The following is a 21,053-nucleotide window of genomic DNA, read 5'->3' on the forward strand; positions in this document are numbered from 1 at the left end:
CCATTTCAAACAGGTTGAGGCGCCAACATTCTAATTATAGAAAATTTGTCAACATTGCAAAATCACTGTGATATCATCTTTAAACAAACTTGCTTTAAGTAGAGTTATCTAGAACAAAATGATTTTCTAATACTGTTATTTTGACAATTACATACTTTTATAACTTACTAAATTGTGTCTTATCCAGTTTGGTCCTTTTCTTTCAGGTAAAGGAATTGATCACAGCCAACATCTAAAGTTACAAGTACTAAACTTTGGTATTAGAGAATAGGTCAACAACAGCTATTGTTAATGATTAGTTTCAAAGCAATGACACTACCTCGTTTGGCTCAGACAACCAAGTGTTGCTAAGATCAGTGCAAAGCAATATTAAGAGTTTATAAATGTAAGCATTAAGCGTTGTTACTAAATTAATTATTGGACTTGAGACATTTTAAAAAATACATTCAATATAATTCATTTTTCCTTAAGATGATGTTGTTATACGATATTAACGGCACAAAACTACAGAAAAGATGCTTATAGTTCTTGAGGGGAAGGGCCTTGTGTGATTAAATTCAAATGAAATTTAGCGCACAGATTCTGTAATGGTGATAAGCAATAACATGGAAAATTAATAAACCTCACTTGGGCTCCTTGTGCAGCAGAGAAGGGGACAATACGAATCCACATTCTAACACCATGCTACATAAAACCCTTAAAATAACAGTGAGTTTAAAAGCTTGTGAGTAATTGCGTGACAGTAGTCTGAGTACTTTAAAATGAAAATAAATAAACAAAACGCACTTTCTACAGTCCAGTCAAATTAGCTGTTGGCTGACTTTAGAAGATAAGGAGTAGCTTATTAACAAAATCCTTAAGGACACGTTCTCTTGAACTTAGAGTTTTAAAGATAGGGCTCCACGTTGAGTAAGTGCAAATGTTTAATGGCCTAACAGCAATTATTTATCAATACTAAAACTGATATAAGTTAAAATCAATTAGAGAAAAACATATCCATCAATATAGTAAATTAGAAAATACATCAAAAATTACTATTGCTATGATTTTCAATCACAAAAGCAAGCTCTATAAGCTCTGGGAATTTTCTTGGCAATAATTCTCTGCAACCATGGCATTTCGTTTCCCAGAAGTAAAATTTAAGGGTCTCAACTGAAATAAGGCACGGTCCTCAGGAACCAGGTGACTGCTAGGTAGTTCACAGATTGGTAGTTGTATTTGCCCTCTCTTAGCTATTAAAAAAGGCTAAAAATGATTCAGTGGGGGATGTGTTTCTATGGAATCAAGACTTGCAGCTGTACAGGTTTACACATAGGTGTTAGTTCTTAAGATCTAGCTCCCGTATTTAAAGGAAGGAAAAAATACTGAGCCTATATTAAAAGACTTCTAGAAGCTCAGATTATTTTTCCCCAGAATTCCATTTAAGAAGTGTGCTTGTATAAAATCATTAAGGTGAATAAAACTAGATTAAAATATATAACATTATCAAACAGGTTAAGGTATATATTGTTATCAAACACTATTATTGTCTGATGTCAGTTGATTACACAAAAGGCTTTTCTTAAATGATTCTGTCTTGTAAAATGCACCTGTACTGTTTTCCTCTCAACCTGCTTCCAGACCACATACTACATGACACCTCTCTCTAACAGCCAAAGTTTCCCATGCCTATACGACAGCTTCGTGAGTCTACTCTAAACAGCCTACATCAGAGTCTATCGCGGGAAAAGATCTGAACATTGGAAAATGTCTTACCCCAGATATGAGAAACACTTTGCAGAAGTCCAAAACCGGTAGAATCTGTAGAAAACTGGCAGCTTCCAGTGTGTCTTGAAGGTTGTCCATATTAAGAGAAAGCTTTGCAGTATAAATGAAATCAATAATTTTCCTTAAACCGACTTTGCTCACACCATGAAGCTTAATGCACATTAAATCTTGTTCTTTCATTCCACCTTAAACAAAAAGACATTCAATTAAACGGAGGTGGATAATTTAATTAAGGTCAAACTCACTTCTGCTGCTAATTAGATGCAAGGAAAATTTTATTCTTTGTAAGCATTCGTGTTAGAGTCAGGCTTCTGCATATTTTACAGTTACAAGAGAGCAGTTAAAAAGGAATATCTCTATACTAAAGGAGGTCGTATATGATGCAAAGGCTTCCAAAACGTTCTGTCACTTCCTATCTTTTGATGGATTAAAGACTGTATTAGTAGGACCCAGAGTCTCAGATGGCCCATTCAGATACGTGTCTGGAAAAGAAGAGCTGTGAAATACAGGTGGGCGGAAGTATGAAAAAAGTACATCCATTTCCCAAGTTAAAAAAGTGCCACCAACAACCACACGTGCTGGGTGTCTATTCCTTTTGAAACTTTCTTGTAAAGACACAGGCGAGAAGGACTGAATCTCACTTTAGAAATAAGAACATTTAAACACATATTTTTCATATTGTTTTACTGCAGATGCAGAGTTTAAAGAGTCAACCTACCTGTGAACATAGCCTTGAAGTAATCACTAGCAGAGGCCATCATGACTCTGTGCACAGGGAAGGCATCGTCTGTGTCACCCGGCATCAGGGTCACATCACAAAGCAATCCTTCAAGTCGAAGCTGGTCAAAGCCCTACAACAAGAACATGAGTTGTGCCACTAATCGAGGTAAAATGAGTATACAAATCTCTGTGTGCTAAAATTCTGTTTACATATTAATGTGCGTGCAACATGTCTGGTACATAAAGCCAACAGAATAATTACTCAGAAGAAGAAAAAAACTAAACAGCTTACTTGAGATGTGACAACATATATTTAATTCACTGTAGGGAAAAGATAAAATTAAGACTAATTTAGATTAAGAACAAATAAGGAAAGAGTATATAAATTTGCTTATTTAAACAATCATTGGCTTTTACCTTATTATTCATTTATTTATTTATTTTTGTGAGGAAGATTGTCACTGAGCTAACATCTGTGCCAATCTTCCTCTATTTTACATGGGATGCCTCCACAGCGTGGCTTGACGAGCAGTGCTGGGTTCACGCCTGGGATCCGAACCTGCGAACCCTGGGCCACTGAAGTGGAGCGTGCAAACTTAACCACTACACCACCGGTCTGGACCTGGCTTTTATCTTATTTTGAAAAAAAAATTATCACGTACACTTGCATTTTCCCATTTGCAGAATTAGGGTGTTATACTAATATTTCTTCCCACAATAATATATTAACAGCTCTTTTATAGTGCTGTCTGAGACACTTTATAGGTTTTTTTTTTTGAGAAAGAAAAGTACTAAGCATCTGTATTAGCTGCAAGGTAGGAGCTCCTTTCTACCAGCTAGATTGTTCCATCTCTTTGACAATTAGGAATTGTGTTTTAGATACCCTTATACTCGGTACGTTGCTGCTGCTTGACCAATTATCTTCCAAGTTGCAAGTCTGGAATTTAATTAGCTTTGGAAAAAGGATCCCAGGGAGCCCCAACACGAGACATAATTGTCCCCAAATGCCTAGAGTCTAGTGGAGAATCAAGAGGCTAACAGCCACAGTACAGAGGAGAGGCAGGGCTCTGGGAGAAGCAGGCCTGTTGAGGCGCTTCCACCCACTCCCTTGATGATCCCCACCAATTCAAACAGGCAGTTGTTCCTCTGCTCTATTCTTGGGAGAACGAAACACTTTACATTTATAACAGGGTGGTAAAATGCACAAAAAGGGGATAATACACAATTTAATAATGAGGCTCAAAATGAAGATTTTGGCAAGATTGAGTCTGTAGTTTCAAACATGGAAACGTTATACTATAAAAAAAATCATGAAGATACTCATACAAATTACTTTCTCATAATATAATGTAATGTAACACAAGAACTAATAGCAAAGCTTATTCTATGCCCTTCATATTTTAATGACCTCAAGTAAAACTTTTATTTAAAAAGTTCTGTTTCACGGATTTATGAAGCAAAAGGCATGACATATTGCTGAATGCAGTTTTAGAAATATTGATCCTACACATATGTATAATATAAACCTCAGCCTAAACATCATCTCATCATAATTTTTAAATTGCTTTTTAAAGAAAATGCCTGAATCTACAGAACTGGAACTTCAAAGATGTAATGTGATCCAGCCACTTTCTCTCTGGAGAGAGAGATAAATATTTTTAAATATTTATACATTACACATATACTTTAGAACAGCATTATGTATCACACTCTTCTTTCTCCAACAGTGATTGACATATGTTTTTGTTCACAAATATCAAATCTTTCACAAATGCCCCTTCTCCTTTGTAAACACAAACATTATACATCCCCACCCTCGCTATTTTCCACTCGCCATTGCTAAATCATCTGTCCCTGTTATTTAGGAAAGTGGAGGGAAAAAGAGATGGCAATTTTAGGGGAATATTCTCATGCAGAAGGCAAGAAGTGCTCTTTGAAGATTTACATATGGAGTCGAAGTTGCAGTAAGTTTAAAGTATTGCCTTTCAAATGTAGCTGAGCACTGAGAAGTAAGGAATGCGACCCCTGGGGGTGGGGTGGGATGGTCAAGCAACTGAGAAGGAGGGAACCATCAGCTGAACAGCCGAGGGACCGGCATATTTGAATTCCCCAGTGCTTGGCACACAGTTGGCACTTAATAAATGTTCAATTAATGCATGAAGAAACAAACCAGATTTCACCCAGAAGCCACCACTCGGAATATATTTTTAAATCATGTAGTCACGTTGGGCAGAACTTTAATTTTGTGACAAGCTAACTAGAAACCAGGAACTTTATTTGTGAAACTTCTCCCAATAATAAGACAGATTGTATCTACAGTGCTTATTTGTGCTAAACTGTAAAGGGTAAGATGAGAGAAGAGGAATCGAACTAGGGTTTGAGGGGAAAAAGTTGGCTCCCAACAGCTTGGCTTTTTTCTCCCTCGGATAAATTTCAGGTTTAAAAAAAATGAAATACATGCTTGTTGTAAAAATATCTAGGGAGATAAATGGAAAACTAAAAGGTCACTTCTACTTCCTAGGAATAACTACTGTTAACAGTGTAGTCCATATACTCCTAGGCCTCCTTCTATACATATACATAATCCACCTTTTGCTTGTCTGTATACAGGGTGTTTTAAAGTGGGACACTATACATACTGTTGTGCATTTTTAAAATTCACTTGAGCACATAAGATAGACAGCCTTTGTCTCAGTACACACAAATCTACTTCATTCTTTTTAGTGGATGCTTAGTATTCCACAGTGGGGGCATGCTATAAATTATTCATCCATTCACTGAGGTTGTCGCTCGACTTTTACCATTACAAGAAATGCTACAACGAACCTCCTTATACATATACTTACTCGTGTGAGTAGATCTTTGGGAGAGATTCTTTGACGTGGAACTGTTAGTTTGAAGAATATGTACTTTTAAAGTTTTAATAGTGTAGGGGAGGAAGACATTTCCTCTTCCCAAATGGGGGTTCGTCTGGCCGGAGAACGAATTAAATTCACATGAGACAGAATAGCAAGAGAAAAGTAAACAAAGCTTTATGAGGAACCATGGCCCAGGGCCTTTCTTCCCGAAGGAAGAAAGGGCACCAAAGAAGCGGGGTGCACATAGTGGTTATATACCCCCAAACAGGGTGTTTCACATGTGATTGAAATGTCCCTCCCACAATAGTCACAAGATAGCCCTGTTGGCACAGTGCTTGATGGACACAGCAGGTAGTGGTCTGCTGTCTCAGAGGGCGTAGCAGGAGGCTAGTCGATTGTCTGGAACTGGGCGGTCACAGGTGAGCGCAGCAATCAGTTCCTAGCCTAAGGAAAGATGCTTAATCCTTAAAGAAATACCAGCGTTGGGAGGGGGAGGGAAGTCAGTTACAGGAGGTTACCAGACTAGCACAATAAAATGCAGATTTTAAGTCCTTGCCTTTGGTATTGATTAAGAGTTTTTAGAGAGAAGGTCATCTCCTTTCTTCTTCCTGGTACAGAGAGGGAGGCACCTTTTACAGATAGAGATTTACCTTACAAATGTAAATGTGTCCTAAGGAAGGGCAAGTTCCATTCCTCAGAGCCTCCTTCCCTGTCCCAGTTTATCAAAAGCAATCAGCCTCAAATAATCCTGATGCCAAAGAGACATATCTTGGGGTGGCCAATTCCAGGTCCCCACAGTAGCTACTGGCAAGTTAAAGCATTTGGTCTATCTTGGAAAATTCATCATACCTTGGGTACTGGCGAAAAAGGGAGACGTCAAGATACCAATGAGGTGAGACTAGGTACTGTATGCCATCTTACTGTATTTTTATTCATCAAATAATTTTTGAATCTTCTTCTCTAAGGTATATGTAGATAATATCTTTGAAAGGCAATCATGGCTTACTCAGTCAAAAGCAATGATTGTATCCATTCAGTTATTTTCTTCCACTAAAAAAACCCCAAAAACCTACTTGGCTCATTTGCTAGCCCTCCTGTCTTGAAAATATTCCTACAAATATTTTACACTGTGAATTGAGTAATGTCAGTAGGCACCATTTCTCCTACTTATTATTCCTTCTTTTTCTCTTTGAAAAAAGGTATGGCTACTACTTCCTGTATCATTGTCTGTGTCATTTCTCCTTTGCTTCGTATTCCGTTAAAACTGCTTGTCGAGGTACATACTCAATCCTCAAAAGCTGGACAGCTCAGCTAAGACACCAGGAGCTTTTACCCTCTTCACAAATTTGATCATTTTGCTTCCCTTTGCACTATCTTAAAAAAAAATCCTCTAACCTTTCTCAGAGTAATCTGGCATCCCAAAACAGAGGAAGCTGTGGCTCCTTAGACTACTTCTAGAACATTCTCAGTATCTTCTATTCTAAGCATGATTTATCTACCTTCGGTAAATTGTCTGTTTTTGTGAGGTTTTGCATTTATTTTCAGTGCATGTAAAGTAGTTTCCCTTTGTATATATTTCACAACCTTTATTTTCAAATGCATAAATGAATAATCCCACTATCCAGTTCCATATTTACCAAATTTATTCCTGATTATTGCCATCTTTATCCAACTAAGATCTGTCAATTCAGATTGTATTCATACAGATTCTAAATATCTTGTTTGCATCTTGATATCTGTATATCCTAGCTCTGTCTAAAGAGAAAAAAACTAAAGCTCCTTCTACAACATACTTTGTTGTATAGAAGAAGTCATTTCTGTAAAAACTTTTATACTCTAATCTTGTGGAGAATGCACACATTAAAAGAAAAGCAGAAGGATCCACAATTCTCATCTGCATTCTATATATCTAACTTTTGCTTTCATTCTTATAAATCTCTTCCCGTATTTAACTCTAGGAAGACTCTCAAAGGTAACCTGAACACTTAAAATGTGTCCTTTTATTATAAAAGCATCTTCTCCCACCAAATTTGTACTCATTCCTCTTGTCAGAATTCTATAAACTTCGATGTCTATTTTCATATGCTAATCCACTATACACCAATACAGCTCTGCTTTATGCAAAATTGCTCAAAGTTTCCAATTAGTCTTTTAGAGTGTATTTAAAACGATTTGTTTCTTTAAACTCAACTTTTTCTGCCTTAATCCTTATCTTACTTCTCTATTTTTCTATTTCTTCTGGGCCTTGGGTTCCATTTATGAGGGGACTGTCGTCTGTTCTCAATTTCTTTACTCTAATATTTCCTTTTACCCCTTATACACCTCCCCATATCTTCTTTTTTTCTTTTTCTTCACATCCCTTTGGGGGAAAAAATAGCATTTAAAAAAGAGTTCTTCTCCTTTCTATACTAAACTTACCCAATGTATCAAACCGTCAAATACTATTAAGTAGAGGGAGGTACACATGTAGTACTCTGAAGAACTGAAACATTTAAAATGAGTTTGATAAATTTTTTTTTTTTTTTAAAGATTTTATTTTTTCCTTTTTCTCCCCAAAGCCCCCCAGTACATAGTTGTATATTTCTCGTTGTGGGTTCCTCTAGTTGTGGTATGTGGGACGCTGCCTCAGCGTGGTCTGATGAGCAGTGCCATGTCCGCGCCCAGGATTCGAACCAACGAAACACTGGGCCGCCTGCAGCGGAGCGCGCGAACTCAACCACTCGGCCACGGGGCCAGCCCCTGAGTTTGATAAATTTTTAAATGGCCATATTAAAACAGAAGAGGATATGCATTGACATTACACAATGATAATACAGAAACCAGATGAGCTACAAATAATTTATACCAAAAGTTGATTGGATGTCAATAGCTTTCAGATTAAATATAGTTCTCCCTCAGTATCTGCAGGGGATTGGTTCCAGGACGAACACGCACACTCCCACCCCTGCAGACACCAGAACCCACAGACGCTCAAGTCCCTTATATAAAATGGCATAGTATTTGCATTTAACATATGCACATCCTCCTGTATACTTTGTCATCTCTAGATTACTTATAATACCTAATGCAAAGTAAATGCTATGTAAATAGTTGTTATACTGTATTGTTAAGGGAATAATGAGAAGAAAAGAAGTCTCATGTATTCAGTACAGACGCAACCACTGTAGGCCTCTAGGGTTGGCTGAATCCGCAAATACAGAACCCGCAGATACAGAGGGTGGACTGCAATGTCATTGTGAAAAAAGCTAGATTGAATATCTCAGGTATTAAAAAGCAACCTGAGGGGCTGGCCCGGTGGCACAGTGGTTAAGTGCACATGTTCTACTTCCGTGGCCTGGGGTTCGAGGGTTCGGATCCCGTGTGCGGACATGGCACTGCCTGGCACGCCATGCTGTGGTAGGCATCCTGTGTATAAAGTGGAGGAAGACGGGCACGGATGTTAGCTCAGGGCCAGTCTTCCTCAGCAAAAAGAGGAGGATTGGCAGCAGTTAGCTCAGGGCTAATCTTCCTCAATAAAAAAAAAAAAAATCAACCTGATAAGCAAATCTTTCCACTAAGTGCTGCATTGGAAATAACTTACTAGCATATTCTATCTAGTTTTGATCAGTGTAATTTCAAAAAGGAAGTGGAGTAAAAAGGAAATGCATCCTGAGAAGAGCAATAAAATTTATTAATGGAAAATATGTTTTATGAACAAAGATTAAGGAACTCAAGTAGAGAAGGTTAAGGAATGGGTTTACTCCAATATTTAAGTAAATGTAATGCATTTGATCAAAACAATAACATGGTCCTGATTTTATAAGACTGCTCTTCATTTAATTCAGAGGGCAGAAAAGGAACAGATGCATGTTTAAAGTAAAAGAGAAATAAAAGTTTATGTATAGATTAGATATAAAAGCTTATATTAATATTAAAGTCTGCTTTCATTATATAAATTGCTTAGAGTTTAAAAACTTCTAATGGCTTTCTAATACTGCATTATATCACAATATAAGACCTGAAAGACTTCTCTAATCTGGCCCCAACTCAACTGTTCACTTACTTTTCACTTTTTCCCTAAGTGCTCTGACCCATCTTATCAGGTTGTTGTCTAGACTGTCTCATTGGCAAAACCCAGGCTTATTCTTTTTCTAGTACCTTTATTTATGTCATTATTTTTCATGTAGAATGTCCTTTCTTCAAAGCCTAGTCCAAATTTGACCTCCTTCGTAAAGCTATCTCTAACCAAATCTCTAAAATAATTAGGTGCCGTTCGTCAGGGTCTCACAATTTAGCATTTAATTATATTTTATACATTTCGCTTTCCAGTGAAGATGAAGTAACAGGGACTGAAGTTACCTTACCTCTTGAAACAACTTGAAAACAGACAAAATATATGGGAAAAAAAAGTTTAAGACTGGATGAAGGAGAAAGATCTGTGAAAGATGAGAAACAAGTTAGATGAGCCCCATGATCGCTTATTGCCTGGTTTCCAGATGGAGGTACAGGGAGTGGGAACCAAGGTGAAGCCCAGCATTCTCCCCTGAGTGAGTGTCTAGGGAGGTCAAGGCAGCTAGGTTTGTACAGCAGAACACAAGAGGAGAGATCCGCACAGAGAGAGGACTACCGAGATCTAAAAACAGGCCCCCTCAAGTTTTCAGGTGAGTACACTGATAGGTGTATTTGTCCGGGGAAAGAACTACCCAAAAGGAGCATGAGGAGCACTCTTCAAGGCCTCCCAAGGGCTGGGAATAGCTCCTATTCAAACCACAAGAGTGGAAACCTTACAATCCTGGGGCCTGCAGTGGAGTACTCAAAAGGATTTGCCTCAGTACTGGGAAAAAGTTTGCCCTGGAATAAATGCCACTCTGGTTCCACCTCACAAAGCTTAAAAGTGAATACAAACATGTTAATGATAGCAGAAGAATTGGGGAAGAAAATTGGAATGTAAAGTACTACCAAACTGGCAGTGAGTCCTTCAGTTGACCTCCTACTTTTTCCCCAATATACCCCAGCCTGGACTTCAGGCTTCAAGTTACCTGGAGGCAGTCATCTGGGAGCAGAGAAAGCCTGACTTCTGGCTGGAATACCAGGAAAAAAGGATTCTTAAAGCGCAGAAAGAGTGGAGAAAATCCATTGTACTTTTTTTTTCCTCTGCTCTCTTGAACCCCAATCCCCAGGCAATTCCAAGGTAGTAGTGGCGGCAACAGCGACAGTGGCGACAGTGGGGATGGCAAATGCCTAAAGTTCTGAGGGAGAAGAATCTTCCTTTTTGATCAGAGGAGTTGTGATAGCTCCTCTTCAGTGAATACATCTCTGTATTTGGACCAGGATACCAGTTCAGTCCTGGGAAGTATATGGTAGAGCAGGACAAATAAAGCCCCATCTTTCAGGCCAGAGGACCAAAATGAGAGCCCCAGGGAACCTGGAAGTACTGGGGAGATGGTCAAGATGGAGGAGCATGAAAAAGAGACCCCACAAAACTCCATACCACGGAATACTGCTTACCAATAAAGAGGAACAAATTATTGATACACACAACAAACCGGAGGGATCTCAAAGATATTAGATGAAGTCAAAGAAGCCAGTCTCAAAAGCTTATAGACTGTATGATGCCATGTATATAATATCCTCAGAAAGACAAAAATACAGTGACAGAAAACAGATCAGTAGTTTCCAGGGTATACAGGTGGGGATGAGTGTGGCCATCAAGGGGTAACAAGAGAGTATGTTGGGGTAATGGAACAGTCCTGTATCACAATCGTGGTGTGATTACACAAAACAGTATATTTGTTAAAACTCATAAATCTATAGACCAATAAAAACATCTATTCTACTGTATATTCATTTAAAAATAAAAAAGTCAAAAGACGTCAGAAGATATGGCAAGCTAACAATAATTAAAGGAAAGCTGGCTTGACTATAATATCAGACAAAATATATTTCAGAGCAAAGAATATTTATTATCAATCTGATAAAAGATCGCAGCTTCTTGCTTAAGAAACTAGAAATAGAAGAGCAAATTAAGAGGAGAATGGAAATAATAAAGATCAGAGAGGAGATTAATGAACTATAAAACAGAACAATAAAGAAAAAGCAATAAATCCAAAAAGCTGGTTCTTTGACAAGATCCATACATCTGATGAAACTCTAGCCAGACTGATTAGGGAAAAAAAGAGAAAAAAACACAAATTACCAATAGCAGGATTGAGAGAGGTGATTATTACTACAGATTGTATAGATATTAAAAGGATAATAAAGAAATATGAACAACTGTTTGCCAATAAATTTGACAATTTAGTGAAAATGAACAAATTCTTGGAAAGACACAAGCTACTAAAGATTACTCTTGAAGAAGTAAATAATCTGAATAGCCATATGTCTATTATAAATGCAAATTTTCACCAGTGAATTCTACCAAACATTTAAGGAAGAAATAATACCAATTCTACACAAACGTATTCAGAAAATTAAGAGCAGGGAACGCGTCCCAACTCATTCTACAAAGCCAGCATCATCCTAATACCAAAACCAGACAAAGATAATAAAAAATCCCTCATGGGCATAGATGCAAAAGTTCCAAAAATTTTAGCAAATCCAATTTGATAGTACATCGTGACCAAGTGGGGTTTATTCCTGCAATCTATTGTTGCTTTAGCATTCAAAAATCAATCAATATAATTTGTAATGTTTATAGACTAATAAAGAAAAATGATAAGATAATCTCAATAGGTGCAAAAAAGCATTTGACAAAATCCAACATCTATTTGTGATTTAAAAAAAAACTCTCAGCAAACTAGGAACAGAAAGGAACTTCCTCAAAGCTATAACTAATATCATATTTAATGGTCAAAGACTGAACGTTCCCCCTACCAAAATCAGGAACAAAGCAAGAATGTACACTCGAATCACTTCTATTCAACATTTTTCTGGAGTTCCTACCCAGTGCAATAGGGCAAGAAAACAAATCAAAAGGCATCAGATTGTCTTTACTTATAGGCAAAATGATTATCTATGTAGAAAATCCTACGAATCTACAAAAAACTCCCGGAACTAATAAGTTAGTTTATCAAGGTTGCAAGATGCAATATCGATAATCAATAACAAACTGTATTACTATATACCAGCAACAAACAATCAGAAACTGAAATTATGTATTACAGCATATTTGACTCTCAGTTGGTATGTGCTAGTCCTCTCTACACTTCAACACATGCTAAATAACCAAAAACACTCATTCGAAAGAACAGGGTAATAATACACTAAAGTAACGTAAAAGGAAAGGTGAAAGACTCTCTTCCAACTTATATCTTAAAGACACACACTCAGTTGGAAGTATTAGAATGCCTATTGTACCCTAACCTAAGTACACAAAGTGCTATTCCCTAGAAAAATTATACATTCATTTCTCTATATTCTAGATGCCACTCAGGAAACTGAAATAAATAAAAAGTACCATTTTAATAAAAACTTCAAAAATCTAGATTATTTGAGGTCTTCTTTTATAAAATATAACTTATCTTAAAATCGTTATGTCTCCCTTTCTTATGTTAACAATACATTTTTAAAGTTGTTTATCTTATGATCATAAAGTTTTAAAATAGGGTACAGTTCATCAATATGACATGATCAGCAACCCAAACGTTTACCTTAGGATAACCATGTCATGAAGTTAGCCCACTGGAAGGCAACACAAGTTAATTTGCATAGGCCCTTGGGATAACCCATTTCTTTAACATTCTATTACGTAGATAATAATTTGAGACTATAAAATGATATCTTTCATTGACTTTACAAGCCAAATTGGACAAAGAATATAAATAGAGAAAATGAAGGAAAATATGGAAAGAGTAATCTGGTAGGCACCAATCTTAACATGAGAAAATACCAATTAGGAGCCTAGGCATCCAGGGTAGGGAGGCATTTTCAAGCTTTGTAGGTTTGAGTAACCAGAGCCAACAATCAAGAAATGATTGTCTCCACCTAGGAAAGCATTCTATAATTAACATATACTTCCATCAGCTAAAACATGGTACTCTAGTTATAGCCTCCTTGTCCTAACAAGGATGCTTCCAACTGGTGGTTAACATTTTTTTCTCTCTGCTTTGTTTGTTTGATTTAGTTTTTTCCAATTTTGGCAGGGGAAGAGAAGGGCAGGCAGGCAGGAAGACATTCTGCATAATTCTGCTATTTCTATTAAGAATAAAATTTTCATTATATCATTCATGCCAAATCATCTTTTAGCCCTTGTTAGTTTATGTTCTTACAATTTTCATTGACTTAGGAAAACAATATTTGTAGACATTATATTTAAAAAGATAATATAGTTTAGAATAAGAGTAGAAGAAATACAAACACAAATTTACAGTCAGAAAACCTGTGTTCAAGTCCTAGTTTTTGTGACTTATTGACTAAATGATTTGGGCAAGCCTCCTAACTTCCCTGAGCTTCAGTTTCCTAATCTATAAAACGGAGACAATGATTCTTGCCTTTTCTACTTCACAATACTGTTTCAAGTATCAGTGAGGCAAGTATACATGAAAGTGATTTACAACTGCCATCCAAATTCATTTATTCCACAAACAATACCAACAAAAGCAGTGAAAAGCATTGAGTACTTCCCCTGTGCAGGTACTGGACTAGGCTCTTTGTATTAACTCTTTTAATGATAATAATAATGTTAATAACAAATAACAATAATAATAATAATGGACATTTATTAAGCGGTCACCATGTACCCCAGCACTAGATCATAGGCACAGAGAAACAACAAATTAGATCCCGGATCTTGCAGATCTCACTCATAGGTGATATCAACAAGGGCAAGGAGGGAGGAATAGAGGGAGCCACTAACTGCCTGGGTCAACACAAACTCCAGCTTTAAAAGGCACTGAAAGTAGCTGTCCAGGGAACAGATCCATGGGGAGAAACTGTTTTAAGAAGTCTCACTCTGCAGGATTACCCCGCTGCATAACTGTAGTGGGAAGGACATGAGTTTAGGCCAAAACCGGAATCCTAGTTTTACCCCTTACTGTTTAAGATAGATCATTATGAATAAGTAGGGGTTTTACTAGACAGAAAAAGTAAAGTAAGGGCATTCCAGGGAGAGAGAATGGGTGCAAATACACTGAAGTGTGAAGGAATAATATACGTTTAGAGAATAGTGAAAAATCAGAATTCTTCCAGGCATTTGCCTTGACTATCTGTCCTATTAACTCTACTAAGGTAATGCAGTAGCAAAGATTATATGGTCAAATGGATAAAGTATTGAAGATTGGCAGGGGCCGGCTCCGTGGCCAAGTGGTTGGGTTCATGCGCTCCACTGCGGCGGCCCAGGGTTCAGATCCTGGGCGCGGACATGGCACTGCTCATCAGGCCAAGTTGAGACGGCATCCCACGTCCCACAAGTAGAAGTACCTGCAACTAAGATATACAACTGTGTACAGGGGCTGTTGGGGGAGATACAGCAGAAAAAAAAAAAAAAGATTGGCAACAGTTGTTAGCCCAGGTGCCAATCCTTAAAAAAAAAAAAAAGAAGAAGAAGAAGATTGGCAGAGTAGTTATGGCAGAAAAACAAGGAACCATAAAACTGAAGGTGCTGGGAGAAAATACTTGCAAAAAATGTATCTGACAAGGGACTTATATCTAGAATATATAAATAACTCTTAAAACTGAATAATAAAAAAATAACAACTAAAATATGGAGAACTGATCTGAATAGACAGTTCTCCAAAGAGGATATATAAATGGCCATAAACACAAATGAAAAGGTGCTCAGTATCATTAGTCATCAGGAAAATACAAATCAAAACCAGGAGATACCACTTCACACTTTCCAGTATGGCTATAATAAAAAAAGACAGATAATACTTGTTGGTGAGACTATGGAAAAATTGGAACCCTCAGACATTGTCAATGGGAATGTAAACTGGTGCAGCCACTTTGGAAAACGCTCTGACAGTTGTTCAAAAGATTAAACATAGAATTACTATATGACCCAGCAATTCTACTCTTAGGTATCTATGAAAGATAAATGAAAACATGTCTACACAGACACCTGTACATGAATGTTCATAGCAGAATTATTCATAATAGCCAAAAAGTGGAAACAATCCAAATGTTCATCAATGGATGAATGGATTTAAAAAATGTGGTATATCCATACAATGGAATATTACTCAGTCATGAAAAGGAAAAAAGTACTGATGCACGCTACGTGACTAAATCTTGAAAACACCATGCTAAGTAAAAAAAAAAACAGTCACAAAAGACCACATACTGTATGATTCCATTTATATGAAATCTTCAGAATAGGCAAATCTATAGAGACAGAGAAAAGATTAACAATTGCCTAGAGCTAGGAAAGAGGTTGGGAGTAGATGGGGAGTGACTGCTAATGCATACAAGGTAATAATAGAGAAATGAAAATGTTCTGCAATGGATTGCAGTGACATTTGCAAAACCCTGTGAATATACTAAAAAACATTGAAGAGTACACTTTAAATGGGTGAGTTATATGGTAGATAAATTCTACCTCCCTAAAGCTGTTATTTTTTAAAAAGTGAAGGTGCTAGGAAGGGTGTGATTCAATTAATTCCCCTAGGATGGGGTAGTAAAAGATGTTAACAACCTAGGATAATAGGCGAAGTCAAAAGATGGAAGTTTTCCATGAGAAGTAACCATGGCTGTAGTAGTAGCAAAGGAGTGAGGAAAATGAAATAATCCTTGATTTTACCAATTACTACTTAGGCAAACCCTGGTTCATCTTCCTTACTTGAATAAAAGTAATTTGCACTGCTAACGCCATCACGGATTCTCCTGGGATTTGCTCAAGGTTCTAGGAATCCAAGCCTATTAGTTACAAAAATTCTTTCTAGGGACTTTGTTTGACAGCTCAGTTTGTTGAAGCCTATTTAATGGAGACAACTAATCTGCTAGAGCAGATCAAGCCAACCAGATGGACGCCTTATTTGGCATACCCGTCGCTTCTGATCAGCTACATTTCCTCTGACGCCTTCCCTGTTTGGCTCAAATGAAAGGAAAATAAATGGATATTTATTAGGCACCTTACTTTCCCATGAATTGTCACATTTAATCCTCACATCTCTTACCCATATTACAGATAAGGAAACTGGCCCAGAGAGGGTAAGATAAAAGACTTTGCCAAAGTCACATAACTAGCCGGTAAGTGGTAAAACTGATTCCAGTTTTGGCCTAAACTCACGCCCTTTCCACTACAGTTATGCAGTGGGGCAATCCTGCAGAGTGAAACTTCTTAGAACAGTTTCTCCCCAGGGATCTGCTCCCCTGACAGCTACTTTCAATGCCTTTTGAAACTAGAGTTTGTATGATTGCTAATTTTAAAACAATGATAACATTTACACATTAAACACTTCTCTAGCTTGTTCCCATCACAACTACACACGTAAGATTAGGTACAAAAACAAAGTCCATGTTGGTGTGTGTACTTAAAAACCTCAGTTTGTGAGAACATAATTTTTAATAGACTTTTAAAGAGACATCCAAAGTTCTTCAATAGAAATATAGAGTGGTAGCTCTACGCCACCACGGAAAATATTATAATAACATTAACTAATCAGTTGAAGAAAGATCATCCTCACTTAATACAACTCTCATGTTCCTTTCACATCACTGTTCCCACCACCAGCCTGGACCGACAGAGGCTGAGCTAAAACGTGACAGAGCTGGGGGTTCTAAGACCCAGCTACACTTGTTTAGTCAACTATTATGTTTTTTAAACTACACAGGCTATACATAAATATATTTCAATTGTAAAAAATATTAAACAGTGCAGCAAAAAGTGTAAGACATCATTCACCAGCCTCCCTAATGTTTCCAGACCTTTTGCTATGCATTTATATTCATGTATATGTATACACATTGTATATTTTTTCTACAAATAGGCAGGATTATACAATATATAGTGCCCTGTTACTTCTCTTAACAGCTTTATTGAGATATAACTAACATACCACACAGTTTACCCATTAAAGTGTACAATTCAGTGTTTTTTGGTATATTCACAGATAATATGTGCAATCATCTCCACAGCCAATTTTAGGATATTTTCATCACCTCAAAAAGAAACTCGTACCCTTGAGCTATCATCCTTGTATCCTCTCATTTTCTCCAACCCTGAACAACCACTAGTCTACGTTCTGTCTCTATGGATTTCCCTATTCTGGATGTTTCATATGAATGGAATCACGAAATGCAGTCTTTATAACTAGCTTCTTTCACTTAGCATCAGGTTTTCAAGGTTAATGCATGTTGTCCATGTGGCAGTACTTCATTCCTTTATAGAGCTGAATAACATTCCATTGTGTGGATATGCCACATTTGTCCTGTTACTTTTTTGATTGAATACATTCTTTCCATTCAATACACACAGATCTATCTCACTCTTTTGAGTGACTGCACAGTATTACATAGTTTTGATGCAACATAATTTATGTAACCATTTCCCTATTGATGGATATATAAGGTATTTCCAGTCTTTTTCCATTATAACAATAACTTTTCTCCACTTAATATAGAGGGAGGAAGGCAGAGGCCATCTCTCTTGATGGAAGAAGGACGCTGCGTCTAGAACAGCGGTTCTGAAAGCATCTTCCCTGGACCTGCAGCAACCTGGAAACTTGTTAGAAATGCACTTTTCTGGGCCCCACCCCCAGAGTTTTTGATTCAGAAACTCTCAGTGTTTTAATAACCCTCCTCCTTGTGATTCTGATCCACATTAAAATTTGAGGACCACTGCTCTAAACGACTGCAGTGGCTGTCATTATTTGGTTTAAAGTATTTTTAAAAATCTAGGAGGACCACAAAAATCGGCTTTAACACGTGACCATGGCCATGGATAGCACAGGAGTATAGTGGAGGGGTAAGTGGGTTTCTTTACTTTTCCTTAGAGAGAGTACTTTAATATAACAAAAAACCTCTTCCTCTCGTGCTTTTCCTAACTGCTTGATGCCCTCATTCTCTACTCTTATAGCCCTGAAAAACCAACAACGAAACCATTTACATAGAATTAAGATGTGGGCAGATGGAAAGCTTTTCCTTCCTGACCTTTACATATTTATTGATGATACCCACAGGACAGTGACCCATAAAACCCAGCTCCCATTAGAAATGGAAACACTGGGAAAATGAGACTTCAGTGAATCACAAATGGGAACTAGAAGACAATTTAGAGATCTGCTGGTCAAGGGTCATATTTTAGAGAGAAGAAAAATGAAGCACACAGAAATTACATCACACAGCAAGGCCACACAGCAAATAAAAGCCTCTTCTCTCGCTATGCTACATGCTATACTGTACACTATCCACTACATACTTCTTTAGGATAATGGTTCCTATCAGGGATATGCATGAAATTCACCTGAGGAGATTTCTTTTAAAAAATATATTTTAAAAGATTTATTTTCCTTATTTTACCAAGCAAAGAAGATTGATAGAATTTAACTATATCTAGAAGAAATTTATGGACATCCACTATTATACTGTTCTCTAATTCAGCAACACCCACAGAGGTCAGGGAGTGGCCACCACAGTCAGGGGTACATGGACTGCTTATCGCCAGGTTAAATAGCTCGACAGTGCAATTTTTGCGTGCTCTTTCGGCTTCCTACTGTTCTTCGGTCCTCTCCTCTGATGTCAGCTATTACTTCTTACATCTCTCAGTGTGTTTGCATCCAGCAGTCCTCACTGCTACTCCAGCACCTAATATTGCCAATGTGAATTGAGACACCAAATAAATATGATCTTAGGACTATGATAAAGGTGATGGTAAAATAGGTTGTGAGTGAAGAACTCGAAAATTTAGTGTAGGCACTTTCTGATATTTACATTACTGAGACGTAATGGAAAGTCAGTGCTGCCAGGTACAATATTCTATAAGAAAGTGGCATGACAGCAAGACCTCCTTTACACAAACAAAACAAAGAATGAACTCTGGGGATTTTTTTTTTTTTATGCAGCTGTCCCCTTAAAGCTTCTCCTCTGGTGTTTGTTTGCTTTTTTTGAATTAACAAACTTTATTTTTTTAGAGCTGTTTTAGGTTCACAGCAAACTTGAGCAGAAAGTACAGAGAGTTCGCATGTATACCCTGTCCACACACTCATACGACCTCCACCATTATCGACACACAAAAACTCCAGGTGGTTTTTAAAGCTATGTAAATACTACAAAAGGGACAACTTAGATTACCTGTAACACCACAGAACTGTGGGTATTGCTGGTAAAGATGCGTGTAGCTCCTGCCTTGGAAGACTGCAAATGGGATGAGAGGCCCATTTCGCTGCTTCCAAGGGACAATTTCATGTGTTGGTCTTCCTCTTCCACTAGAGATCTGAAAATATTTTAAAATGAGAAAGAAAGGCAAATTAAAACGTCATACAATTCACAACAATGAAACTACACAGAGAAACAGTCACTGGTGCCAATCATCTCACTATGGAATACGCTGAATTTAGTTGCACTGTATTTTAGGCTCATAGCATTTTAGATCATAGAAGAAATATACATGTATATGTAAAAAGCTTTCCAAAGTCAGAAAAGATAAATGAGAACTGAGAAATCAACCTAAAAGCTAGTTCAAAACTGTAATCATGAAGGGTTTTTTTTAGCACCAGAGTAATTGCTTTTGGCATTTCACTGTTTAGGGAGCAATACAATCAAATTGTGTTATTCACAGTTAAAATTAATCTGGAATACCTACTTTTAGAAAGAGAAAAATAATATCTATCATTTATTGAACAGTCATTATGTAGCAGGTAATTGCCAAGAAATTTACACACACGATCTCATAATCCTTAAAACAATCCATTGCAACAAGTACTATTATTATCTCCTTTTTACTAAGGATAAGGAAAATGAGCTACAGAAAGGTTAAAAATAACTTACCTAAGGTCACAAATGTATTAAAATGCTTGGGCCAGGATTTGAATCTAAGTCTTGTCTGATTCCAAACTCCAAACACCCCATTAATAGAAGTCAAAGATTAAGCGTGATATATGAATACATTACTTCCTCTTCTGTTGTTAGTTATAGTTCTAATCAACCCCAAGTGAACAAAAAATTTTACCCAGGAAATAATTTCATTTTCTAGCATTATCCCTCGCTTATCGGTTTGGGATTATTTAGCTAAACAGCTACAGCCTTGAGGCATTTCCATCGTTTCAAAGAAATGAATAATAGAAATAATAAATATAAGCTATGCTCATGTATATATTACATTAGTAATTTTTCAGAGACCATAATAAGGATTGGAGAACCTGTATTCAACAGGCCAGTTAGTTTCACAAAGAACATGGCAAAATATTTAATAGTTAAAAGGCCTCAGTTAGGTTACACTAAAAAAATAACCATCATGGTACAACCTTGCATTATTCCTTAGACTAGGCGGGCCTGTGTTTCCTTAGGAATACGTTGCTAAAATTGTCTCTGAATCATCTGCCCAAGAGCAGGGAGTCCATGGCTCTGAATGGATCTGTGCATTCATGATGTAGACTGCTAAAACGGGCTTTAGGAAAGGAGGAGGGAGAATGGATTTTCAAGTGCTAGAACTCTGTATTTTTCCTATTTATCTGTAACTTCTTAAATGTTGAATTATTTGTTTTTCTAAGTCTGGGCTATCTAATACCATAAAAATTTCACTTTTTTTTTTCCTACCATACCTATAATCTAAGTTGATCAGTTTTAACAAGAAAA

The 21,053-nt window shown here is 37.1% G+C and overlaps 1 protein-coding gene across 16 annotated transcripts in view; it reads right to left on the reverse strand.

Annotated features, from left to right (window-relative positions):
• KLHL13 (kelch like family member 13) overlaps nucleotides 1–21,053 on the reverse strand; it is a 398,306-nt gene that overhangs the window by 17,063 nt on the left and 360,190 nt on the right. For all 16 annotated transcript variants that reach the window (XM_070258114.1, XM_070258107.1, XM_070258113.1 and 13 more), the window contains 3 exons: nucleotides 19,551–19,692; nucleotides 2,486–2,618; nucleotides 1,756–1,952 (listed from right to left, as the gene is read on the reverse strand). In XM_070258114.1, the coding sequence (XP_070114215.1) occupies nucleotides 1,756–1,952; nucleotides 2,486–2,618; nucleotides 19,551–19,692 (472 nt within the window). The remainder of the gene's footprint in view (nucleotides 1–1,755; nucleotides 1,953–2,485; nucleotides 2,619–19,550; nucleotides 19,693–21,053) is intronic.

Source organism: Equus caballus, chromosome X (genome assembly GCF_041296265.1).
Source record: "Equus caballus isolate H_3958 breed thoroughbred chromosome X, TB-T2T, whole genome shotgun sequence".
Lineage (NCBI taxonomy): Eukaryota > Metazoa > Chordata > Mammalia > Perissodactyla > Equidae > Equus > Equus caballus.